We start from the raw sequence: 23,888 nt of genomic DNA, 5'->3' as shown, positions 1-23,888 counted from the left end.
TCTGCCTATTGGCTTGTGGAGTAGGGCATTCAATGGGAAACGGTCTTCAGGCATTCAAAGGACATGATCTGACCACTTATTTCTATATGTTTTTATGAAAATCAACACTGGTTGGACATCACATTCTCTTCTTATATTTTCATTCCGAATCCGATCCTCTCTTGTGCATCCTTTGACTTGTCTAAGGAAACGCATCTCTGCTGACTGTATTCTTGATTCAAGCTTCCTTGTCAGCACCCATGCTTCACTTCCGTAAGTCAAAGTGGGTATCGCCATGGTTCTATAAAATTTGATCAAGGTGTTCTTCCGGGCTCTACCTTTAAGGGATCGAGTGATTGCTCCGCATACCAGGTTGAATTTTGATATCTTTTTTTGGACAACCTGGTCGTAATCATATGTGATGTCGCAGCCTGAATATTTTAAATTTGAAATCTGCTCCAGAATCCTGTCTCCTAATACTATTTTTGATCGTATCGGCCATTTGCCAATAAAAGCCATGACTTTCGTTTTGATTGCCGAAATTTTCATTTTAAAAAGTTCGCTTATTATGTTGAGGTTATGCATTGCAATTTGTAGCTTGTCCTCAGATTCCTGTATGATTACTGTGTCGTCCGCAAACATTAAATGGTTCATATAAGTGCGAGTAAGAGAATTACCCTTGTCAACGCATTGCTGCCACACATGCATAAGCTCATCAACATAAATATTGAAGAGGGCAGGTGAAATTGTGCATCCCTGTTTTACTCCTTTATTTGTCAGTATTTCTCTGGACAATTCCCCATTTTCCAATGTTATTCTTATGGAAGTATTGTGATATAATGCTTTTATGCTACTGATTAAATGTTTGGGGTATCCATTTGTCATCATGATGTTCCAGAGTAGCTCTCTATCAACATTATCAAATGCTTTCTCCCAGTCTACAAAAGCCATGTGGGTTTCACAATTATGCTCTCTGCGCTTCTCAATTATCATCTTCAATGTGAACACCGCATCAATACAAGATCTTCCTTTTCTGAAACCCATCTGATTCTCCTGTAACAAAGATTCTGTTATACTTTGCAATCTCTTAGCAAGGAGTGAAGCATATAATTTGTATGTTGTATCTAACAGACTTATTCCTCTGTAATTTCCTAGGTTTGATCTATCTCCTTTCTTAAAAATAGAGACTACTTTTGACACCATCCATTCTTGTGGTACTGCATGGGTTTTCCAGCAGGTATTGAATAAATGCAAGAGGCGGAAGTGGAGCATCAATCCTCCATATTTTAAAAGCTCCATATTTATCCCATTGATGCCTGCAGCTTTCCGGTTTTTAGATGCCTTGAGGGCATCTTGCAGCTCTGTCATGTCAAGTTGGTCTACATGACAAAAAATACAATCTGAAGGAATAGTTTGTTCCCGTCCTGCAGTGTCATCAAACCATAACTTTTTGTAATGGTCAATCCATTCACTCTCCACCACACAACTTATATTTACTAGCTCTCTATTCGATTTCTGCATCATCCTCATGAACTTATAGGCCAGTTCCTGTCTGCCATGTATATCTTCTTCCACAGTACTAATATATCTTTCCCATGATTCCTGCTGTGCCGTTCTTATTACTTGTTTTGCAACGTTCCTGGCTCTATTATACAATATTTTATTTCCATCAGAAGGATTACTCAAATATATCTTATATAATCGTTGTTTTCCTTTTACAACTTTTTCAGTTTCCTCGTTCCATATTCTTGATCCCCTCTTCCTGTAGATTCGTTTCTTTGTACCTAGAGCTTCTGCGGCACTCAATTTTATAGCTGTTGATATATTCTTCCATTCCATTTCTATATTCTCTGTGGTTGGTATTGTTGCTAGCCGGCTCATCAGATGACGTTGGTAGAGATCCTGTATGCTTTCATCGCTCAATAGAGATACCTTGAATGTTTCGTCCTTCAAGTTCTGGTTCTGAAAACAGCCCTACTTCTTTTTCCATCGTTTATACAGATCTATTTTGGCTATGAGTAGATAATGGTCTGTGTAGAGATCTTGTCCTCTCAAAACTCTAACGTCTCTGACTTGAGCTGCCAACCTTTGATTAACAATGACATAGTCTATGATTGACCTGCTACTTTTTGCACTCCATGTGAACTTATGTATATCCTTTCTGCGGAAAAAGGTATTGGTGACTTTCAGCTGATTGAAGGTAACAAAATTTCTCAATCGCTCTCCATTGTTGTTGAGAGTTTCCTCACCAAAAGTACCTATGCATTTTTGCACTGGATGCTTCCCAATTCTTCCATTCAAGTCACCAAGCAAGATAATGTCATCGTTTGCATTTATATTGTCAACTACTTTCTGCAATTGTTTGTAGAAGTTTTCCGATTCCTTCTTTTTCTCTGCATTATTCGACTCCTCCGGTGCATAACCTGCTATGATTGTGAAGTTTCCTCTTTCATGCCTTATTCTCACAGTCATTAATCTTGCATTTATGAAAGAATAGTCTCTCATTTTAGATTCCAAGGATTTATCGATGAAAATGGCTACTCCCTTACTGGCTCTTTGGTTCATGTCAACCCCGCTATATAGCATGACATAATCCTCTCTATAGCAGCTACCTGTCAACTTCTTTTTTGTTTCTGTGATGGCGGCTATTTTTATATTATTCTCCTTTATCAAGCGAGCCAGTTCTATTTCTTTATTTGTTAAACCCCTAACATTCCAAGTGGCAATCTTTACAGTATCCGTTATCCATTTCCTATATTTTTTTGGTTTTCCGTTAACAATCCGATTATTCCAGTCCTGATCCGAGGCTTTATTTTGACGCTTGTCAGTAATAGAGATGTCCCCAGGCCGCGGTACGAACGCTGCGCTGGGCTAGCTTGATGATGGGGACGCCATCTTGCTGCTTCCAAGCCTGCAGGATTTGTTCTCATAGGGTTAACTCCCCCAGGTTCATCCGCCTCTTCCGCCGCTTGGAAGTGTTATCTACCTACGCCTTCAGAGCCGTTGACCGTTTGTTTTGTTCCGTTTCAGTTCACTACAATCCTATCTTTCATATCGGATTGAGTTATTCAGTCGCACCAACGTGGAGGCGCACATCCTAGGGTAATGTAAGTTATTATTTGAAAGATATCCTCCTGCCGGGACAAAGCGGCCTATCAGAGCTACCTCTAATATTATTATAGATGTGATAATATTCCATTGAAATAGATTCATTTCTAAATCTTACAAGTAGCACAATGTCCTGATAGTAGGATATACTAGCATCTAGCATAGCTGACAATTCTTGATGTGTGGAGGATGTAAAAATTTCATCATGAGAAAAATTTCAACAGCACTATTACATAATATTATTATTCTTGAGGGATGGAGAATGAGTTTCAAACTGGTTTTTTCATTCAGTTAGTAGGTTACAATCAACAGGCTTTAAACCCAACTCGCTAGAAGTGTAAATTTTGATTGAAATCTCTATTTTCTATAGATTGTGGATGAACCTGTAGTCCAATGTTATAGTAACATCTTATTTTCATCGTTTTCAGACTCTAACTCACATGCGGTTCATGGTGAACGTACTGACTGGGATGATGTTGGGAGCGCTGTTTTTTCAAACTGGCAATAAAGGGGAGAGAGTTTTGGATAACTTTAATTTGCTTTTCTCAATCCTCATACACCACACAATGACAACCAAAGTCCTCACTATTTTGACATGTGAGTATGAAAATGGGGAAAACTTTAACTGCTAATATAGTTCCTGTGATGGTTCCTCACAAATTTATCACAAAGATTCATTTTTTTTTTGTGAGAAGTTCCATGTGAGAAGTTTGTGAATAAATGCATGCATACGGTACCTTTTTTACTTTCCTTGCCCTACTAACATAGGTAAGGAAAGTATTGCTTTCCAAAAAAAATTATGGTACCCCAATTTTTAGTTTTCTATACGTTTCAAGGTCCCCTGAGTTCAAAAAAATGAGTCTGTGAACACGATAACTCCATTCCTAATTAACCGATTGACTTGAAATTTTAAACTTAAGGTCCTTATACCATGAGGACCCGACAATAAGAAATTCAATTCAAGATGGCGGAAAAAATGGCTGATAATTACTAAAAAACCATGTTTTTCACGGTTTTCTCGAAAACGGCTCTAACGATTTTCTTCAAATTTATACTATATGGATAGCTACTTATAAGCCCTATCAACTGACATGAGTCTCATCTCTGAGGAAATTGCAGGAGTTCCGTAATATTCTTGAGAAAATGGCGGATAATTACTAAAAAACCATGTTTTTCACGATTTTCTCGAAAACGGCTCTAATGATTTCCTCCAAATTCATACCATGGATAGCTATTTATAAGCCCTATCACCTGACATGTTCTCATTTCTGAGAAAATTGCAGGAGCTCCGTAATATTCTTGAGAAAAATGGCGGATGATTACTAAAAAAACATGTTTTTCACGGTTTTCTCGAAAACGGCTCCAACGATTTTCTTCAAATTCATACCATGGATAGCTATTTATAAGCCCTATCAACTAACATGAGTCTCATTTCTCAGAAAATTGCAGGAGCTCCATAATATCCTTGAGAAAAATGGCGGATACTTACTAAATAACCATGTTCTTCATGATTTTCTCAAAAATGACTTGACTGATTTATTTCAAATTCATACCCTGTATAGTTATTTATCAGCTCTATCAACTGACATGAGTCTTTTTCCTTGGAAACTGATGGGGTCCACCGTCCACCCGTTCCTTGAGGAATGGACTTTGTTATCTCCTTATCGTGCATGAGGTAGGTAGGTATGAAGTCCAGTCACTACCTATATACATTATTGCAGGAAATTTATATTGTAGTTCTGATTTTTCAATATATTATTTGGGTACATGAGAGAAGTCAAGAACAAATTTCTTCATGCAAAATTTTCTTGTGCTATGTTGGCCCAAAAACCTCGTATTTTCGGCTCATTTTCCAGTTTTTAGCTATTTATGCCAAATCTCGAAATCAGACAGAAAATTTTGCTCTTGCCTTTTTTCTAGAATATGAGATTCTGAATAAAATAAGATCATTCGGAACTCTCCACCCTCAATGAGTACTGAGATATGATTTTTCAAAAGAGTGAAATTTGAAGGAAAAATCAATTTTGATGAATTATAGTTTTTGATCAACAATATCTTCCGATTGTTACTATTTAGATGTATAATTCAAAATCCCTCTGGGCGTATTTTTGTACTTTACAATCTGAGATCAGGTAGAGCGTTCTATCTCATATAGATTTCCAGGTACACCTGACAACAATGCTCCTTGTATTGTGGAAAACACCTAATTTTCAGCTTCATTCATCATCACCAACTACATAGTCTTCACATTCATATTTCGTACAATGTCATAAGTTCAAAAGATAATATGTTCTATGAGAAACACCCGATAGATGCATTTCATTTCAGTATTTCCTAGTGGAGAGGCGCGCTTAAGGACACCTCAAGGATCAAAATTTCAAACACTTATAACTTCTGACACAATGCTCAGATTTCATCGTGCTATATTTCATTCTTCTCGGCTCGACAAGGCGGTCCAAAATCATGCATCATAAGTCTAATTCGGTCGAAAAGTGGAAGATTTATTGTTGAGTGTACTTAAGCCCATATTCCAATACACAAAAAATGGCCAATTCCTATATTCAAAGCTGCATATCTTTTGAAATACTTCTGATAAAATTTCCAAATCTAGTGAGGATGTGAAAATTGTCCTCCTCTACTCTCTCAAATAAATAATACTTCCAATTCCAATACCATTCGGAAGTTACAGAAGATTTCAAAAATGGCGATTTCAGTTTTTACATTTTTCCCGTGATTTTACTGTTGATCAAGAGTTTCTAAAACGAGTCTGATACCTGGGTACATCATAGAAACTCCCGATTGAATCCAAATTGTAGATCAATTCATCCTCTACGAGCTGAGTTGTCTAAAATCCATCTTGAATCACTTTTCCCTATCATAGTACTGCCAAAACCGTTAATATGATGAAAATATCTACAATTTCCGGATTTTTTTCAACAATCAAATCTCACTCTATAAAAATATTTTTCCATAGATCGTTCACAGCAGGTTAAAGAGGAAATTATATTGTACATTTCAAGATCAAGTAATGATTTTTATAATAAGGGGTTTCCGAGATACATAGCTTTAAATATAGAAATTGGCCATTTTTTGTGTATTGGAATATGGGCTTTAGTACACTAAACAATAATTTTTCCACTTTTCGACCGAATTTGACTTAAGATGCATGATTTTGTACCGCCTTGACGAGCCGAGAAGAATGAAGTGTAGTAAGGGTTGGGAGGTCTATCCTTCCTATCTCAGTACCTTGCCAAAGCGTTTCTTGGCTATGAATAAATGATATATAATGAAATACTAAAATATTTCATTCCAATTATGGGGATAATATTATTGTATCATTAGAAATATTGAAAATGGCATCAATGTCCAAAACATGTTATGATTAAATATTCAAAAAGGGTACTGAGATTTCCATTTTTCTTTCTATTTCTATAAAAAGTAGCCCTATACAGAAAAGAGATAAATTATTTTCTTCATCTGATCTAGAGTAACCATATTATGGTAAGATTCACATCAATGTGACAGCATTGTTTGAAAGGGAAGCATTGATGCTATTAATGAGGAATACTGACAGTCAACGAACTGTTAATTATACATATTCTCCAATATTTTTATCGAAAGCTACTTTATATTTTCTTTGGTGAAACAATCAATGTTTGGGAATAATTGATTCATGGGAAAAGCGCTTTACTTCTATGCAAGATATTTTCACATTAGGAAAAGCAACAACAGCTATTTGGCCGTTTCAATAAATAAACCCTTTCTTTCGCCTAAGTTAAATTTTGGCCGAATTTCCTTATTCTTCACAAGTAGAATCCACAACGGAAACTTCTGAAGTTTTCAAAATACCCCTCTAAGCAATTTTCGTGATATGTCGGATATACAAACAAAATTAGTCTTCATAGAATAGGATCAATTGATAGAAGCAACTCCCGTCTTAAAAGTTTGTTTCATGGAAAATAAAAATTATCTATACTCCCAGGAATTATAGCACTGATTGAAGCAGCAGTGCCCAATAAATTTGTTCTCGATAAATGCATTTTAATTGATTCTTTAACTTGGTGCCAACCTAATGAAATAGTCTCAACTTAATATAATGCCAACCTGACAAAATTATTAATTGGTCGCCAGTTATCAACTGTTTCGAATAGGTACTCCTCTCTAGATTATAGTTCTATAGTAACATACGATATGGACATTTCAATTATAATTAAGAGATTGGGAGAAGAAGAATATACATGCTAAAAGACGAACTTTAAACCCTTAAAAACCATCCTTAGAGTTGAAAATATCGCCAAAAGATTTCTTAGTGAGCACCTAGGACGTATGAGGAAGCTATATTCTGAGTTTCGTTGAAATCCATCCATTAGTTTTCCAGAAATCGTGATCAGTGAGATAAGAATTTTATAAGTATAGAAGATATACAGTAGTCTGATCGTAGTTTCAAATATTTTGCCGCCAATCGTCATTATGTTATCCCTCTAAATAATTCTCGTTTAAGAATGAGGCTCACAGTTCAATGAGTAAGGAAAATTGTGTGAGTGTACCACACCAGATTTTTACTTTTGCTTATAATGTTCACAAATTAATAGCCCATTAGGAAGTTTAAATTCTCAAATTCCTGTTGCACTCTTCTACTCCGCATTTGAACTACAAATCTACATGAATAATACCCTGATTATAAGCTTATGTATAAATTATTATTTCATTTTAAAGAAACAACGAATTTGTTCTTGTTGTTAATCAAACTAGGAGTATTCAATAGGATTTTGTTAATGATGCTTATAATATACAAGCGAGTTTTCTACGAGTTTTACTTTTTCTAGTGGTCATTTTCATTTTCATTGAATAGATGATAATCATTCTCATTATATTATATCATCTATATTCATGTATTAATTATTATTTCATTTGGAAGAAACAATGAATTTGGTATTGTTGTTGAGAAAATTAGGAGTATTCAATAGAGCTTTTTCAATTATTATGTTCATAATAATACAAGCAAGTTAATACTTATGCTGGTGGTCATTTTCATTTTCATTGAATAGTTAATATCAATTCTTATTATATTATATTATCGTGTATTTTGTGTGAGAGAAGAAATAAATTTGATTGATTTGATGTTGAATGTTCTTCTTTTTTCAGTTCCGATGGAAATGTCTATATTGAACAAGGAATACTTCAATAGATGGTATTCATTGAAGTCATACTACATAGCTACGAATATCCTCGATATACCAGTGCTAGTGCGTATATTTTGTGTTTTTTTTTTTAATTTCGCTACTTCCAATACTTAAATTGGAATAATTTTACTATTATTGGCGTATACCAATCAATTATAGGAAAAATGGCCTACATTTTTCATTAAGGCTGTTCTGTTTATTTTTTGCATTATTTAAATTGGATAATATTTTTCAATATAATTGTTAAGATCATTAAAAGAGTGAGAGAAAGTGGAACTGAAATTTTTAAGTGGTCTAAAAGCGAGTTATGAGTTGTCGAAGTGCTAACTTTCCAGATTCTGTTTTCTTTCCAGATCATAGACGGTTTCGACTATATTATTAGAACTTCTCTTGAAAATTCAAAACATGTATCTTTTCAAACTAAAACATTTTATTCCCTATCGTTCATAAATAGAAAATTAACGTTTTTGTAAATTCGATAAATTGTTTATTCTGGCATCAATCGCGAAAAACGCATATTACAACAAAGCCAATGATATACTGAATGTTTAAAAAAAATACTCCAATGGAAAATTCGAAACCATTTATGATCTGGAAAACGGAGTTTAGCACTTCAACAACCTATAACTCGCTTATTAGACCACTTAAAAATTTCAGTTGCCACTTTTTCTCACTCTTATAATGATCTCAACAATTATATTGGAAAAGATTATCCAATAATTTAAATAGAAATAAAAAGGTGTACCGATCAGCCTTAAAAGAGTTGAATGCGAGTATATTGTAGTGTTAGTGATTAAGAAAAATAATGAGAGAGTCTGTGAATGGAGAACAAGTGTTTTACGTAGAAATTGAATATCATAAAGAAGCTCTCCACTATTCATTAAATTCTTCAAAGAATGGAAAAAATTCATTCAAAGATAGTAAAATCTCTCATCCCTCTTTACCAAATGTCAAACGTCAACAAGAAAATTTGGTTTCATTGCAGTTTCAAATCGAATCATAATTTTTCCACTTTGCATCACAAAGACATATAGAATTACATGAATTCAATTCTCTATACAATTCATTAATTCAAACAGAAAATAATATGACTGTGTTTGACTTAAATGCTGCCTTTTTGATGAGAAATTCACTAGCATTAACCCTGACCCCATTTGAACAAGACAGGAGTAGCCTATATCAGAACTGAAACGTATTAGAGACAATACGGACAAAACTGCTCATTTTGTTTTACTCTAAAAACTACTGAAATGATTTTGTTCTATTCGTTGCAGACTGTTTGTGCGATCACATTCTCAGCAATAATCTACGCAATGAGTGGTCAGCCATTGGATTGGACCAGATTCAGCATGTTCACTGGCATCAGTCTGTTGGTGGTTTATATTTCGCAAAGTCTCGGTTTCATGGTTGGATCAATATTTAATGTGGTGGTAAGTTTTTTACGATACATGGTTCATCAGAATACTTTGATCTATTTAAAAATGAAAAATTCGTTGAAATTACGTGCCAAAGGAAGTCACCATTATGCTTTTATGCTTTAAGTTCAGCAAATCATCAATCATTTAAGATTAAATGTTCATTCTACTGACACATTCATCCTTAGACAATGGCGCCGACTTTGGGCTTTGGGGAGACAAATACATTCTATATGATAATCCAGTACACACAATATTTTCAATCAACAATCGTTACATTCTAGAGACTAATTCGTATTCAAAACTCAACCCATTTATATGAGCATATGTGATTGAAACAAATAAATGCATTTATTTATAATCCCCTCTACAGAAATAATCAATTACTGCTGGATTAGTTATGAACATCCATATAGAAACACATATTGGAAAGCTCTCTTTGATGAAGGAGGCAAACATCTTCATGATAATATTATTTACTAGCAGGGCACCCGTTCTTCGCTAAGGGAATTGAAAAATAAAATTATTTTTGTGTAACATTTATATAATCTAAATCCTACCAAAATTGTTATAATCGTTTTTAAGATTACGCCACAACTTGGCATGAAAATAATTGGGTCAAATCATTCAAATAATTTATTAATTGATGTGTTGGAAGTGCTCTGTAGGAGAGTAGTCTGATTGCAGCGAATTTTGTAGGATATGGGGCGGGGCTTAAGAGTCGCCCTCGACTTTATTAATTGGCAATTAATATTTCCCGTTGACAGTTATCAAATTATTAGCAATGATCATGTTATTTTTGTTTTTGCAATTGAAGATTGAATTCCAAATTAGGTTGACTCGGAATTTGATCACTCTGGTATCCATGGATCTCTTGCTTATTCTGGAATTTTTGGCATAGCCTGTCGCTTACTTTTCGTTTCACTCATCCAAGAGTGTAAAAGCAGCCAATCCACTGATTCTTTCTTCCATGGAAGTCCATTCATACATAAGAGTCCATTCATAATAGTATAACATTTATTGTGGCTGATTTCACATGTCCTAAACTCCACAATCATGAATATTAAAGTGGGATCATTTTAATGTGAATTTGCATAAACCTGAATAGAGTTTATTCAATCGCTTTGATTATTGACTACCATTATATGATTTCTTTCTTAGATCTTAGCTTGAAACCGAAAGCTTAGGGATGAAAATTTGGATGTAAACTAACATGTAACTCAATTTAATTTCTATCTGAATTGACAACTTTCGAATTTACTTGTGATCTCAATAGGTAATTTACAATATCAATAGGTTTGTCTTGTGTCATGATAACATCATGAAAGGAAAAAGGAGCAGCTGATGGGATATTATGTTTTTTTCGATTTAGTTTTCAGCTGATTTTGAAACATGAAAATATCAGGCCCAGTAGCACAAAAGCATGTTCAATTTCAATCAGGATTGAATTTCATGAGAATTGATCAGAGCAGGGTTTTTTTTGATAAAAGGCTTCTCTAATTGGTTCTCATGGTATTTAATCCGGATTATGAATTAACAGACAGTGCAACTGTCTCTCTCAAGGCCATGGCTGCGTACAAACATAGAGCAACAGAGGAACCAATACAACAGAAGCTGAAGAAATTAGTCGCATTTCTATCACCTCACAATGAACATTACATTCAACTACCATATGTTTGGAGAGATCGATTTTAAATTTCTTTTGCTATCGGTCACTTTCTGGACCTATTCTTCCAGATGTTCCATGAATAGGTACTGCAATGTTTTAAAATAAGGTCGCCAAATTTGGAAACTCAACTACAGCTATTATAATGTTTTTTATTTGCTCACACTTTCTTACGTTTTCAACAGAATATGGAAAACTTTTTTCTGATCAGCTGCTATTTGAGGGACCAATAATCCTTTCTCGTGGTAGTTCAACGAATTATCCCAGAGTTGAGACCTGCTCCAAAATAATGTTTTTGTTGCAAGCACAATATATTCCTGATTTAATCAAAATCGTTAGAGCCGTTTTCTGAGATCCGTCCGACATAGATACATATATCCACAAACACACATATTCAAACAAATTGCTCTCTTAGTATATTTATTGACTTCAATGATTATGATTTCATTCAATGAGAGCTCATTTCACATAATAATAACAGCTGGCATCAAAAGCAGAAATGTCAAACATGATTGAAATCGAAACAGTAGCAATCATCAACATTATTTTCTTCATCTGATCTAAAGTAACCAGATTATGGTAAGATTCACATCAATGTGTCAGCATTGTTTGAAAGGGGAGCATTGATGCTATTAATGAGGAATACTGACAGCCAACGAACTGTTATACATATTCTCCAATATTTTTATCGAAAGCTAGCTTATATTTTCTTTGGTAAAACAATCAATGTTTGGGAATAATTGATTCATGGGAAAAGCGCTTTACTTCTATGCAAGATATTTCCACATTAGGAAATGCAACAACAGCTATTTGGCCGTTTCGATAAATAACCCCTTTCTTTCGCCCAAGTTAAATTTTGGCCGGATTTCCTCATTCTTCACAAACAGATTCCACAACGGACACTTCTGAAGTTTTTAAAATACCCCTCTAAGCAGTTTTCGTTATATTATGTCGGATATACAAACAAAATTAGTCTTGATAGAATTGGATCAATTGATAGGAGCAGCTCCCGTCATAAAAGGTTGTTTTATGAAAAATAAAAATCATCTATACTCCCAGGAATTATAGCTCTGATTGAAGCAGCAGTGCCCAATAAATTTGTTCTCGATAAATGCATTTTAATTAATTCTTCTACTTGGTGCCAACCTAATGAAATAATCTCAACTTAATGCCAACCTGACAAAATTATTAATTGGTCGCCAGTTATCAACTGTTTCGAATAGGTACTCTCTCTAGATTATAGTTCTATAGTAACATAATGATAAGGACATTTCAATTATAATTAAGAGATTGGGAGAAGAAGAATATACATGCTGAAAGACGAACTTCAAACCCTTAAAAACCACCCTTAGAGTTGAAATATCGCCAAAAGATTTCTTAGTGAGCACCTAGGACGTATAAGAAAGCTATATTCTAAGTTTTGTTGCAATCCATCCAGTAGTTTTCCAGAAATCGTGATCAGTGAGTCAGTTAGTTAGTGAGATAAGAATATTAAAAGTATAGACTCTAAAACTCTTTTCTCCTTGCAATAATATTATGAGTGCCATGTCGTTCTGCAGTATTCAAGAATCTTCATATTCAAAGGCACTTTAGTAGCCCACCAGCACATTCTACTTACCGTACTGAAAATGAAGTTTTTGCTTGAAGTTCAGTTCTCTTCTAATTCTACGTTATATTTTTCCAGAATGGAACTTTTGTTGGACCAACAATGCTCGTTCCCATGATGATGTTCTCTGGATTTGGAGTTTCGCTGAGGGATATTCCAGGATACATGAAATGGGGAACAAATCTCAGTTATCTGCGTTACAGTCTTGAAGGCTATGTGGCAGCTATCTACGGTTTGAACAGACCAATTCTGCCCTGCACAAGCTATTACTGCCATTACAAATACCCGAAAAAGTTCATGTCGGAAGTTGCTATGAATGGAGATCAGTTCTGGTTGGATGTTTATGCTCTTCTTTTCACTTTATTCTTGACAAGGGTAGCTGCTTACATTCTTCTCAGATGGAGAATAAGGGCGATGAGATAGAACCTTCATGACACACATTAAATCATTAAAATCTTTACATTGCATATTGTACATAACCAACAAATAATATTATATTTTTATATTTCGAAGAGCTACTTGTATCTGTAAATAATGAAGACTGAGTTGAAAAGTTGGAAAAATAGGTTCTCTAGGTTGATATTGAGCCAAAGAAAATTAATGTTATTCCAACAAAAATGACAAATAAATTTATAATGTTAAGATAAGCTGTTGATATAGTGATTTCAATAAGGAACTTGGCTGGAATAGCCTATTGCCAATATTTTTATTCTAGTTCTATCTTTATTTGATAGGTTGTTAAAAATATATCTTTCAAAGGTTCTAAAAATATTGATGAAATATTCACAGTAGTGAATGTTACAGATTTCTATGTATTTGATAGCATTCATCGATAAATAAATGCATAGTATAATTTTAAGCGTGAATAATTGAAAAATTTCTCCAATGAATTTACAAATTCCAACGTTTAAAAATTCTGCTCGACATCATCTCCAACTTTTTCTATATTTTGATTGTTTATTTATGGAAAAGGAAATTGTTTCTGAAAACTTGAAAAAACTTCCATCCTTCCATATGTTTTGAAAAAATTATGAAGATGTGTGATATTGTCCAAGATTTTTATAACGAGAAATTAAAAAAGGGAAGTTGAGAGAGCAAGAGTAGAAAAATGTTATTCTTGGTCAAAAATGAAAAGTAATTATTCCATCTTACTACAAAAATATTCAATAATATTGTGCTTTGCTTCTTTTTGATTCGTCAAGAAGAACAAGATGCATTAATAATAATCAAACCACTTTACCAGTTACATGTGTTACCAAAAATCATTACATTAAAGTTAAGTTACCTTCAATTCTATATCCAGAAAGGTGCTCTCCCTAGATGAAAATGTTAACCTATAACTTATACGTTATTGGATGGGGAAACGGGAAGAAGAATATACCTGCTACATATGAGCCGAACTACACCTATCTGCACCGAATTTTTCCAAATTCATATCCTGGATGGTCATTGCATAAGCTCTATCAACTGGCATGAGTTTCCTTCCCAGGAGACTAGCAGGTGGTCCTTGAAAAAATGAAACTTGTAACTTCCTTCTCATACATGGCAGACAAAGCCTAGAACACTAGACTTTTGGTCGAGGAAATCTCAGCTGCTTAGGAAATGCTTCAGCTGTTTAGGAGAAATTTGAAAACAATCAAATTTCACATCTTCCGTTCCCGATCTCAGGAACAATAGTCCGGGTGCAAATGTCATGAATAAGGCACTCCGTGGTCATTTTTCGGTAACAGCAGTGAGGGATGTCTCAATTCATTCGTTAGGTCTAGCATGATAAGGATCGTGATGATGATAAATCGAAATCACAGGCAAACACCTCGGAACAAGATGGCCGCAAAAATGTTCAGGGTTTTGCTATATCACTTTTATATCAATAATCGTTGAAGATATTTGACGTTTTTCTAGGCGAAAATATTTTAAACATCTCCCTCTGCAATTTTTGTCCCATAAAATTTCTCTAAAACGCATATTTTTTTAGTTATAACCTTCAAAATCCCAAAAACCGTTTTTTCTATTTTTTCCACATTTCATTCTATTATGGCTTTTTTCGTGCAAGAGATACGAAGAAATTTTGGATCTGTGAAATTTAGAGTGTTTTTTTCAAATTTGGAACGATATATCTTCATGTGCTGTACATCAAGAAATGAGTTCTCCAGCGCCCTCCAAAGAAAACCATGCACGGTTTCTGGTGCGTTTTCCCATATGCATGAGGTAACAAGCTAGAACTATAAAATCGATTTTTTCATTACTACTTCAAGATAGAAAATTGAAAATGGTCTCAATCTCTTCGTTACAACAACCCGAATAAGAATATTGATGGTGGAAACAACAAAAATATTCGACATCATTCAAAAATTCAAGATGGCGGTCATTATTGACAGAAATTTTTATATCGCTTGCTATTTAGTTATTGTGAGAGATCGGGAATATTTCACTTTCCACCCTGAAAATGTATTCGCAGTAGATATACACTAGTGTTATTGATACAGTGTTTCAGAATATTTGCAAAGCTTTAAAATGACATCTGATTGGAGGCTGTGAGTCCATATTCCACGGCTGGAGCATCATCGAAAAAAGAGAGGAAAGTAGTGTTTTCAGCGGAAAACACGCTTTTTCCACCATAATGCCAATCCCAACAATTGGAAAACCGTGTAACACATCACTCCTTGAAGTTGCAGACTTGGGAATGGTATCAATCTCCTCATAATAATGTGTAGAAAGAGATTATCTATGATGGCAATCTCAAAAATGTTTGTCATGATGGAAAAACAAGATGGCGACAAAATATGTCTATTTTCAAGAAATCGTCTGTAATTCTAATAATGTCGAGGATATCGGATCAATTCAGCCATCTGGAAGCTCCAAAATAATCATACTACAATATCCTAAAGATTTATCTATTTCCAACAACTTTTACTATAGTGAATATAACTTCAAACTCATGAAATCTATATGAAAATATTAGGTCCAGTTGCACAAAAGCCTGTTTGATTTCAACCATGATTAAATTTCATAAGAACTAATCAGAGCTGTTTTTCTTGTGTTGTTTTTTTGGAAAAAGGCTTTTTCGATTGGTTCTCGTGGTATTCAGTCCGGATTAGAAGTTAACAGACTTTTGTGCAACTGCTGGGTGTAGTCTCTAGGCCATGGTTGCGTACAAACAAAAATCAATACAAAGGAACCAATACAAGGGAACCAATACAAAAGAACCAATACAAAGGAACCAATACAAAGAAACCAATACAAAGGAACCAATACAAAGGAGCCAATATGAAGGAATCAATACAAAGGAACCAATACAAAGGAATCAATACAAAGGAGCCAATACAAAGGAGCCAATACGAAGGAATCAATACAAAGGAACCAATACAAAGGAACCAATACAAAGGAACCAATACAAAGGAACCAATACAAAGGAACCAATACAAAGTAATCAATACAACAGAAGCTGATCAGCTTCTATTTAAAGAACCAAAAATCCCTCTATATAAGCATTTTCAAATTGAACCCCTGAACATTCCTTTGGCTGAGGGAGTATTCGATACCCTCCAGGAAAAATGAGACTCCTGAAGTTCTTGATAAGTTGGTGCCAGCATCTTGCCAAAGCTCTTGACCTATTCTAAACAATGTACTACAGCTTTGGAAACTGTATGCCTAATGCAATTTCTTCCTGTGACATGTTTGATATGCATTTAGCCTGTTTTACCAGAGATGGGTGAAATTCCAGGCAGAAATGTGGGTCAAGAGGATGAGTTGAGGGTGGCCGGGTGCCATAGAGGCAATTCGGGGACCCCTCCCTCAGCGGAAAAACCTACAATAAAGGCCAGGAGTGGAACTCACGAAGGTCACGAGTTTGCAGGTAGAGAGACCAAACCTCACCACTGCTCATAGGAAGGGGCGGCGAAACTTCTTGGGAGAGGTGAAGCTTTTTGATTACAGGAAGCTTTTCATCCTGCACAGTTTCGGAGGGGCAAAAAGAAAAAAAAACCAAAATACTAGAAATGAGTGAGACTTTAGGCATAAATGTGAGTCAGGAGACTGATTCGAGGGTGGCCAGACGCCCTAGAGGCAATTAAGGGGCCACTCCCTCATTGGAAGGACCTACAAAAAGGACAGGAGTAGAACTCACATAGGTCACGAGGACCAAACAGTCTGAAGAGACTGCAGAGCATATCACACTGGATTGTGAGAGACTGGTGGCAAGGAGAAGGGCTCTGTTTGGCTGCAAGCAACCAGGTGATGAATGTGATGTTAGTATTAGAAGAGAATCCTGGATCTTGTAGAGGACACAAGTATTGGTTTTCCCAACTTACCTACTTGGGACACACAATAAGTTCCAGTTGATGTGTGGGGTCTTTGAACCCTTGAATCCTTGAATCTGTGCCTTTAAACTTAGTTATAACATAGCCTGTTTTACAAATGGAAATTTATAGCATGTCGGTTTTTAAGGTGAAAAGCACAGGCCTGTGATTTATTGGGATTTGGCTTGAGAGAATTATTCCCGAAGATCACTCCTAGCTCACCCAATGCTTGTTCAAGTTTATTCTCAACCTCTTCAAAAATTGACCCTGCACACCAACTGCAGTATTGTCCACATAGAAACTGCATTTGTTCAGATGCTAATGAATTAATAATTATTATTAAACAGAAAGCCAAATTTGAATGCTGTGAACTCCTCAGAAGACTTTTACTGCAGCAAATATCGACTACAGCTAGTGTAAACAGCTAGAAGGATATTCGATGAAAGCTACTATCCAAATTGCCAGCCCAGAAATCGAACCCGGTACCTCCTATTGGAGGTAGTCAGGTATGCTTTTAACAAATCTTCTGGATGGCAGTGCTCATTTTGCACACAGTCATAGCGACCAGATGAGAATTGATGAGAAAATGCATTTTTGATTCCCGGATCGGCAAATAATGTTTGGATAGTAGCTCTCATCGAACTTCTCTAGCTGTCCACACTGTCTTCAGGGTGGTCTACAGCATTCATGACTAAAAATTCTTCTTCAATAATAATTGCTTGAGAGTTCTGGCAATACTGAATTCAGTATTAATCAGATTTATTATTACAAAACTAAGAATTAAGAAGTGAATCAGTTGATATTGTAAGTTATGACCAGGACAGGGTGATTGATGGTTCTGGAACAAGTAGTCACTAGTCAGCTAACTTGGAATTGAGAGTCAGTTCTTGTAGGAAATCAAATACCCTCTTTATATTAGTTTTTGTTTTCAATTCTATCTTCTATTAGTGAGCTTCCAATTTGTAATTGTAATTTTTCAAATTCAAATTCAAATTTATTCACACTCATAAATACATATACAGAAACCAAATAGGGTCTAGCTTGACAAATACAACAATAATCCATCTAAAATTTAATAATAGATTGTAATAGTATATAATATAATATAATAATATATAATATAATATTAATGTGAACAATAACTGCTCACAAAGTGCTCCATGAAGCATTTGTCCGTGAGCAGGAGTTGAGGTTTAATCGGATATAGGAGGAGAAAAAAGCCTACACACACACACACACACACACACACACACACACACACACACACACACACACACACACACACACACACACACATTCAATCACCATCATCAAGTAATTTTATTGATTGAATGTAGCATTTCCTCTCTCTAAATATACTTATATTATGAAATGTAGTTCAAACTGCGAAAAAATGGGAGGAAGAATCACCAGTATAATTTTTTTCAACATAATTCATGACAAGAGAGGGAAAAAATGAAAAATAAAAGATGAGACATAAAAGTGATAAATAAAATAATGTTTGCAGATCAAAGCTCAAAGCAAAGGTTAAACTTTAAAGGATACAGAAGTAACTACAGTAAAAAGGCCATACTTCACTTATATTCATATTCAATAAAGGATTAGATATTAGCACCATGTGTTTCTCAGCTTACTACTTTGAAAAAGTTTTCTACTTCTAATGGTGAATGAAGCCATAGCCAACTCTTCGTTTGTTTTAGGAATTTATTGAGATTCTGTAGCTTTCTAATCTCATCTGGGAGAATATTAAAGAATTTAGGTCCAAGGAATAAAAAGCATCTCTGGAAGGTAGTGCTGTTTGGTTTGGGGAATCTGATTAGCATCCTTGTAGTTTGCCTAGTTATCTGCTGATTTTGTTCAAGATTCCCCATTTGATTCCTATCCCCACTCATTTCATAAAACAAAGATAAAACTTCCAGTACATACATGTATCTGAAAGGTAGAATTCCAAAAAACCTGAATATTTGGAAAGTATGCGTTCGTCTATTAGCTCCAAACATTATTCTAACAATTGATTTTTTAGGACTATAAGATTTTTAAAATGAGACATGAAGGTAGATGCATAACATGAGACTCCGTATTCCAGCCTACTATTGAAAAAAGAAAAATACATTACACAAAGAATATTTACAGGGAAGAATTGACACAGTTGATAGAAAGTCCTAACCAAGTATAAGAGGTACCCTTTTACTTTATTCACATGCAAATCCCAATTTAGACTTTGATCCAATATTAGCCCAAGATATTTAATAGAGTCAGATTGTTGAATCACCTCACAGTCACAACTCACAGGTCTGCAACCAGACTGATGATACCTTACAGGATCAGTGAAACTAAATGGTGATGATAATGAAAAGTTTATATAGGAAGTCTTGCTCGCATTTAGTGCTAGTTTGTTACAGTTGAACCAGCATCGCAAATTCAAATTCAAATTCAAATTCAAATTTATTTCTCAAAAAACATACACAATTATAATAATCTAATATTATAACATATAAAAATAATACAAGAAAAATACTATTAAATATATAAAATGATCCCAAAACTGCAGTATATTATTTTTTTATGTCCATCTATGTTTAAGGAGTAGCCTACAAGGTAAAACCTGTGCGTAGACCTAAGTTGCAGTAATATATTCAATCAATATAAACTAAGAAATTGAACCAAAAAGAACAAAGATTAGTGGAACTTACACACAAATATAAGTTTGTAGATTAAATTAGATAAAAGTTAGTAAAACACAATAATTATTATTCTATGATAAAAAAAAAAAAACAAAACATAAAAACAAGAAACAGTTGGTGCTTAGAAGATTTTTTCTTCAGTTTTATTTGATCTTATCCATTCCTCAATCTCGCAATTTAGTTTTTTGCTCCGGCTTGTATTGGCAACAAAATGAGTAGGAACAAGATTTATTATCCTCTGTGATAAGTAAGTGAATTGTCTTCTACATACATTCAAATCCATCCTCTCTTGATGGAATGTTTCTCTAATAGGACGTAAATTTAAATTCAAGTTTCTTTCACGAAGAAGAAATTTATTTTTATTCTTCTTAATATATATTATCAAATTTTTTATGTACAGCTGTCGAACAGTTAGTACTTTGAATTCATTGAAAAGATCGCTTGTAGGATAAAGTCTGGGTTTGCCTAGAATTGTTTTAATAATATATTTTTGAATTATGAAAAGTTTTCCAAAATGAGTGTTCAAGGCTCCACCCCAAGCTCTTATTCCATATTGTAAGACAGCTTGTGCATAAGAGAAGTAGATTAAACGGGCTATTTTCAAGTTATTTAGTTCTCTAATTTGATGAAATTTATATATTAGAAATTTTATTTTTAAACACATGCTGTTTATATGAATATTCCATCTCAGATATGGATCCAACAGTATTCCCAGGTATTTCACTCGGTCCTTTTTTCGAATTTCAGGACAAAAGCAGTGATTTGTTGATTGTTGACAATTGCAGTTTACTTGGTGTATTTTAATACTTTCTATTTCATGAGGTTGTGTTTGGGCATTGGGTGAGAAAGTCATGAATACGCTTTTAGAAGCATTTAAAGTAAGCAGATGTTCATCGAGCCAAGATTGTGCTACTCTTAGACCATTTTCTGCGCTAAGGCGCACGTCCTCCCAGGAATTGCCAGTGAAAGTGAGAGCGGTATCATCAGCAAAGGATACGATTGAGCAGTTCCCAATGTCAACTTTAAGAAAATCATTAATATAAATTTGGAAAAGTATTGGTGATAAAACAGTGCCTTGAGGCAGACCATATTCAGTAAGTTTTTTATTACTTGATAAAGTATTCAGCGTGAGTAGTTGATACCGTTCAGTTAGATAACTATTGGAAAGTTTGAGAGGTGAGCCTCTGATTCCAAGGTGTTCCATCTTCTCTAATAATCTTGACTGGGATACAGTGTCAAAAGCCTTTGCCAAGTCTAAGAAAGTTGTTAAAGTTTTCTTTTTACTGTTGAAGTTTTCAATTATTCTTTCCAAAAAGTCGGATATTGTATCTTCTGTTGATATGCCACTCTTAAATCCATACTGATTTCTGTTGATAATTCTATGTTTATTCAAATAACTTACTAGTCTCTTCTTTATAATTTTCTTCATTATTTTAGCTAAATTATTTATTAAACTTATTGGGCGATAATTTGAGGGGTTTGATTTATCACCTGATTTATGAAGAGGAACAACTTTAGCAACTTTAAATAGTTTAGGAAAATAACCTACCAAAAAACATTTATTTATTATCATTTTAAGAGGCTCTACAATATAGGAAGCTATTTTTTTCAGACAGGCAGAACTCAAATTGTCTACTCCTGGAGAAGAGTTACTTCTGAGAGAATTGATTGTGTCTATTATTTCATCATTGTTTGTATCAGCCAAATAAAATGAATTGAATGAGGGGATTGACGAATCGGCATGAGTACGTTGTCTAGGGCTGTTATTTATTATTTTATTAGCATATAATTGACCTACATGCGTGAAATGGTGGTTTAGAACTTCGGGATCTATATTGGGTATTTTTTTATCTCGTTTTATATTCAATAGATCATTGATACACTCCCATGTCTTTTTCGAATTGCCTCTGCTTTGGAGTAGTATATTATTATAGTAGTCATACTTCGATTTTTTTATCATGTTGTTTAATGTGTTTCTGTAGTTTTTATATAGTGATTTGAGAAAGTTGTTTTGAGGCTGTTTTTTCAATTTCTGATGCATTTTATCTCGTTTTCTTATTGACGTTATTAATCCTGCAGTTATCCAAGGCTTGAGAGGCTTTAGTTTGTGTGGTACAATTTTTATTTGGGTTGCATTTCCAATCTCAGTGGATAATGCATCAACGAATAATTCAACAGCATTTTCAATATTCAAATCAAGTTGTGATGCAACCTCGGACCAATTGTACTTCTTAAGATTATTTATCAAATCATGGTAGTTTATAGATTTTCTAGTGTTAACACTTGGTTCAGTTCTACCAGTATTTTCTCCAAGACCAATGTTTATACAAGTCAGATAGTGGTCAGTAATACTTGTTTTCATTATTGATCCAATAATAGACTCACAAACATCATTTGTTTTTCTGTAAAATATGTGATCAATACATGATTGGGATCCGTTTATTTCTCGAGTAGGTTTATTAATGTAAGATTTAAAACCATTTGATGACAAAAGATTGAAATATTCATTAACAAAGTTTGTGTTACTGTTTATATCTATGTTTGTATCACCGATGATTATTATGTTTTGACTATTTTCATGTTTCAAGTAATCAATGCAATCATTCAGACTATTGAGAAAAATTTGCAAATTAGAAGAAGGTGAACGGTAAATAGTAACTATTGTGAATTTAATATTTTCATCAGGTATACTGACACTCAGTATTAGAGAATTACATTCGAGTAGAAGAAAATTTATGTTTTCAACATTAAATGTGTTCCTAGTAAAAATACAAACTCCATCGCATTTATTCAGTCTACCTGGTACACTATGAATTGAATAATCATTCAAACTGTGATTAATTGTGCTATCGTTAATCCAAGTTTCACTAAGTGCTATAAAATCAAATTTAGTATCACAATTCCCTAGAATATATGCTAAGTTATCAAAGTTTTTATTCATACTTCTTATATTCATGTGACAAATATTCACAAATCTACATGGCTCAGTGGTATAATTTTGCGGTTTGAAATTAAAAATATCATCTACTTGAATTGTATTGTATGACTCAACTGAGATTTCATTATCAAAATTATTTATTAAATCATTCGTCATATTTATAGAGTAAAAATAAATTTATCACAATAAGGTAAAAGGCTCCAAAAACTAATCTGTTAAACAGTAGTGAAAAATGAGAGTCAATTGTTTTTGATTTGTGATGAGCCAGCAAAATGTTACGGTTTACGTATTTCTGTTTGAATGACACAATTTCGAGTTGGCTCTTAATAAGTGTAGTGATATAAAAGGTTTTTGAACTCTGCTCTAAATACAATATTTTATTGGCCATAGTCTGTTTTATCTATTAAACTTTGAATTGCTCTAATATAGCAGGGACAAGTTGTATCATTTACTAGATGTTTATCAATCCTTTTTAATGTTCTTGCAATTGGCACATATAGGCGCCTGTGATTTGTTAGGGCAAGTTTTGTATTCGTGATCCTCTTGAGCAAATTTCAAGCATTTGAAGCAACGAGTTACTGATGTGTAATCTTTGACTCGACAAGAGGTCCAATCTACATAAATTCGTCCCTTATTAATTATTTCTCGTCGAATATCAGGAGAACATTCGATTACCCAATGGGTGTACTCTCTCTCTCTTTCTTACCTACTTTAAATAATGGGTTGAATTCTTTATCAAATTTTTCTTTATTTATTGTGTTTGAGAAATTCCTGTTGAATATTTCTATACTTAAATCACTCTGGCTCAATTCTTTAGATACATTATATATAATTACTCTAGGTTTTTTCAACGAAGGAGTACTAATTTCTAAATCTTTATCATTAATTAGTTTGTTTCCTAGAACTTTTACCTTGTCCTCGGATGGGTCCATCACCAATAACACTCCACCTCCACGTACATTTACCGCTTTTTTTATTTTCAGTGATTTTTCTTTCGGAATAGTTTTTTTT

The 23,888-nt window shown here is 34.1% G+C and overlaps 1 protein-coding gene across 1 annotated transcript in view; it reads left to right on the top strand.

The window, feature by feature from the left end:
• The window catches only part of LOC111053741 (ATP-binding cassette sub-family G member 4), a 46,383-nt gene extending 32,140 nt beyond the window's left edge, over positions 1-14,243 (top strand). Inside the window, exons 8-11 of the mRNA XM_039429485.1 lie at positions 3,516-3,684; positions 8,233-8,333; positions 9,545-9,700; positions 13,036-14,243. Of these exons, the coding sequence (XP_039285419.1) occupies positions 3,516-3,684; positions 8,233-8,333; positions 9,545-9,700; positions 13,036-13,380 (771 nt within the window). The 3' untranslated portion in view covers positions 13,381-14,243. The remainder of the gene's footprint in view (positions 1-3,515; positions 3,685-8,232; positions 8,334-9,544; positions 9,701-13,035) is intronic.
• Positions 14,244-23,888: the final 9,645 nt, after the last annotated feature.

The sequence above is a fragment of the Nilaparvata lugens genome, chromosome 5 (genome assembly GCF_014356525.2).
Source record: "Nilaparvata lugens isolate BPH chromosome 5, ASM1435652v1, whole genome shotgun sequence".
Lineage (NCBI taxonomy): Eukaryota > Metazoa > Arthropoda > Insecta > Hemiptera > Delphacidae > Nilaparvata > Nilaparvata lugens.
This window is presented reverse-complemented; position numbering and strand designations above follow the sequence as displayed.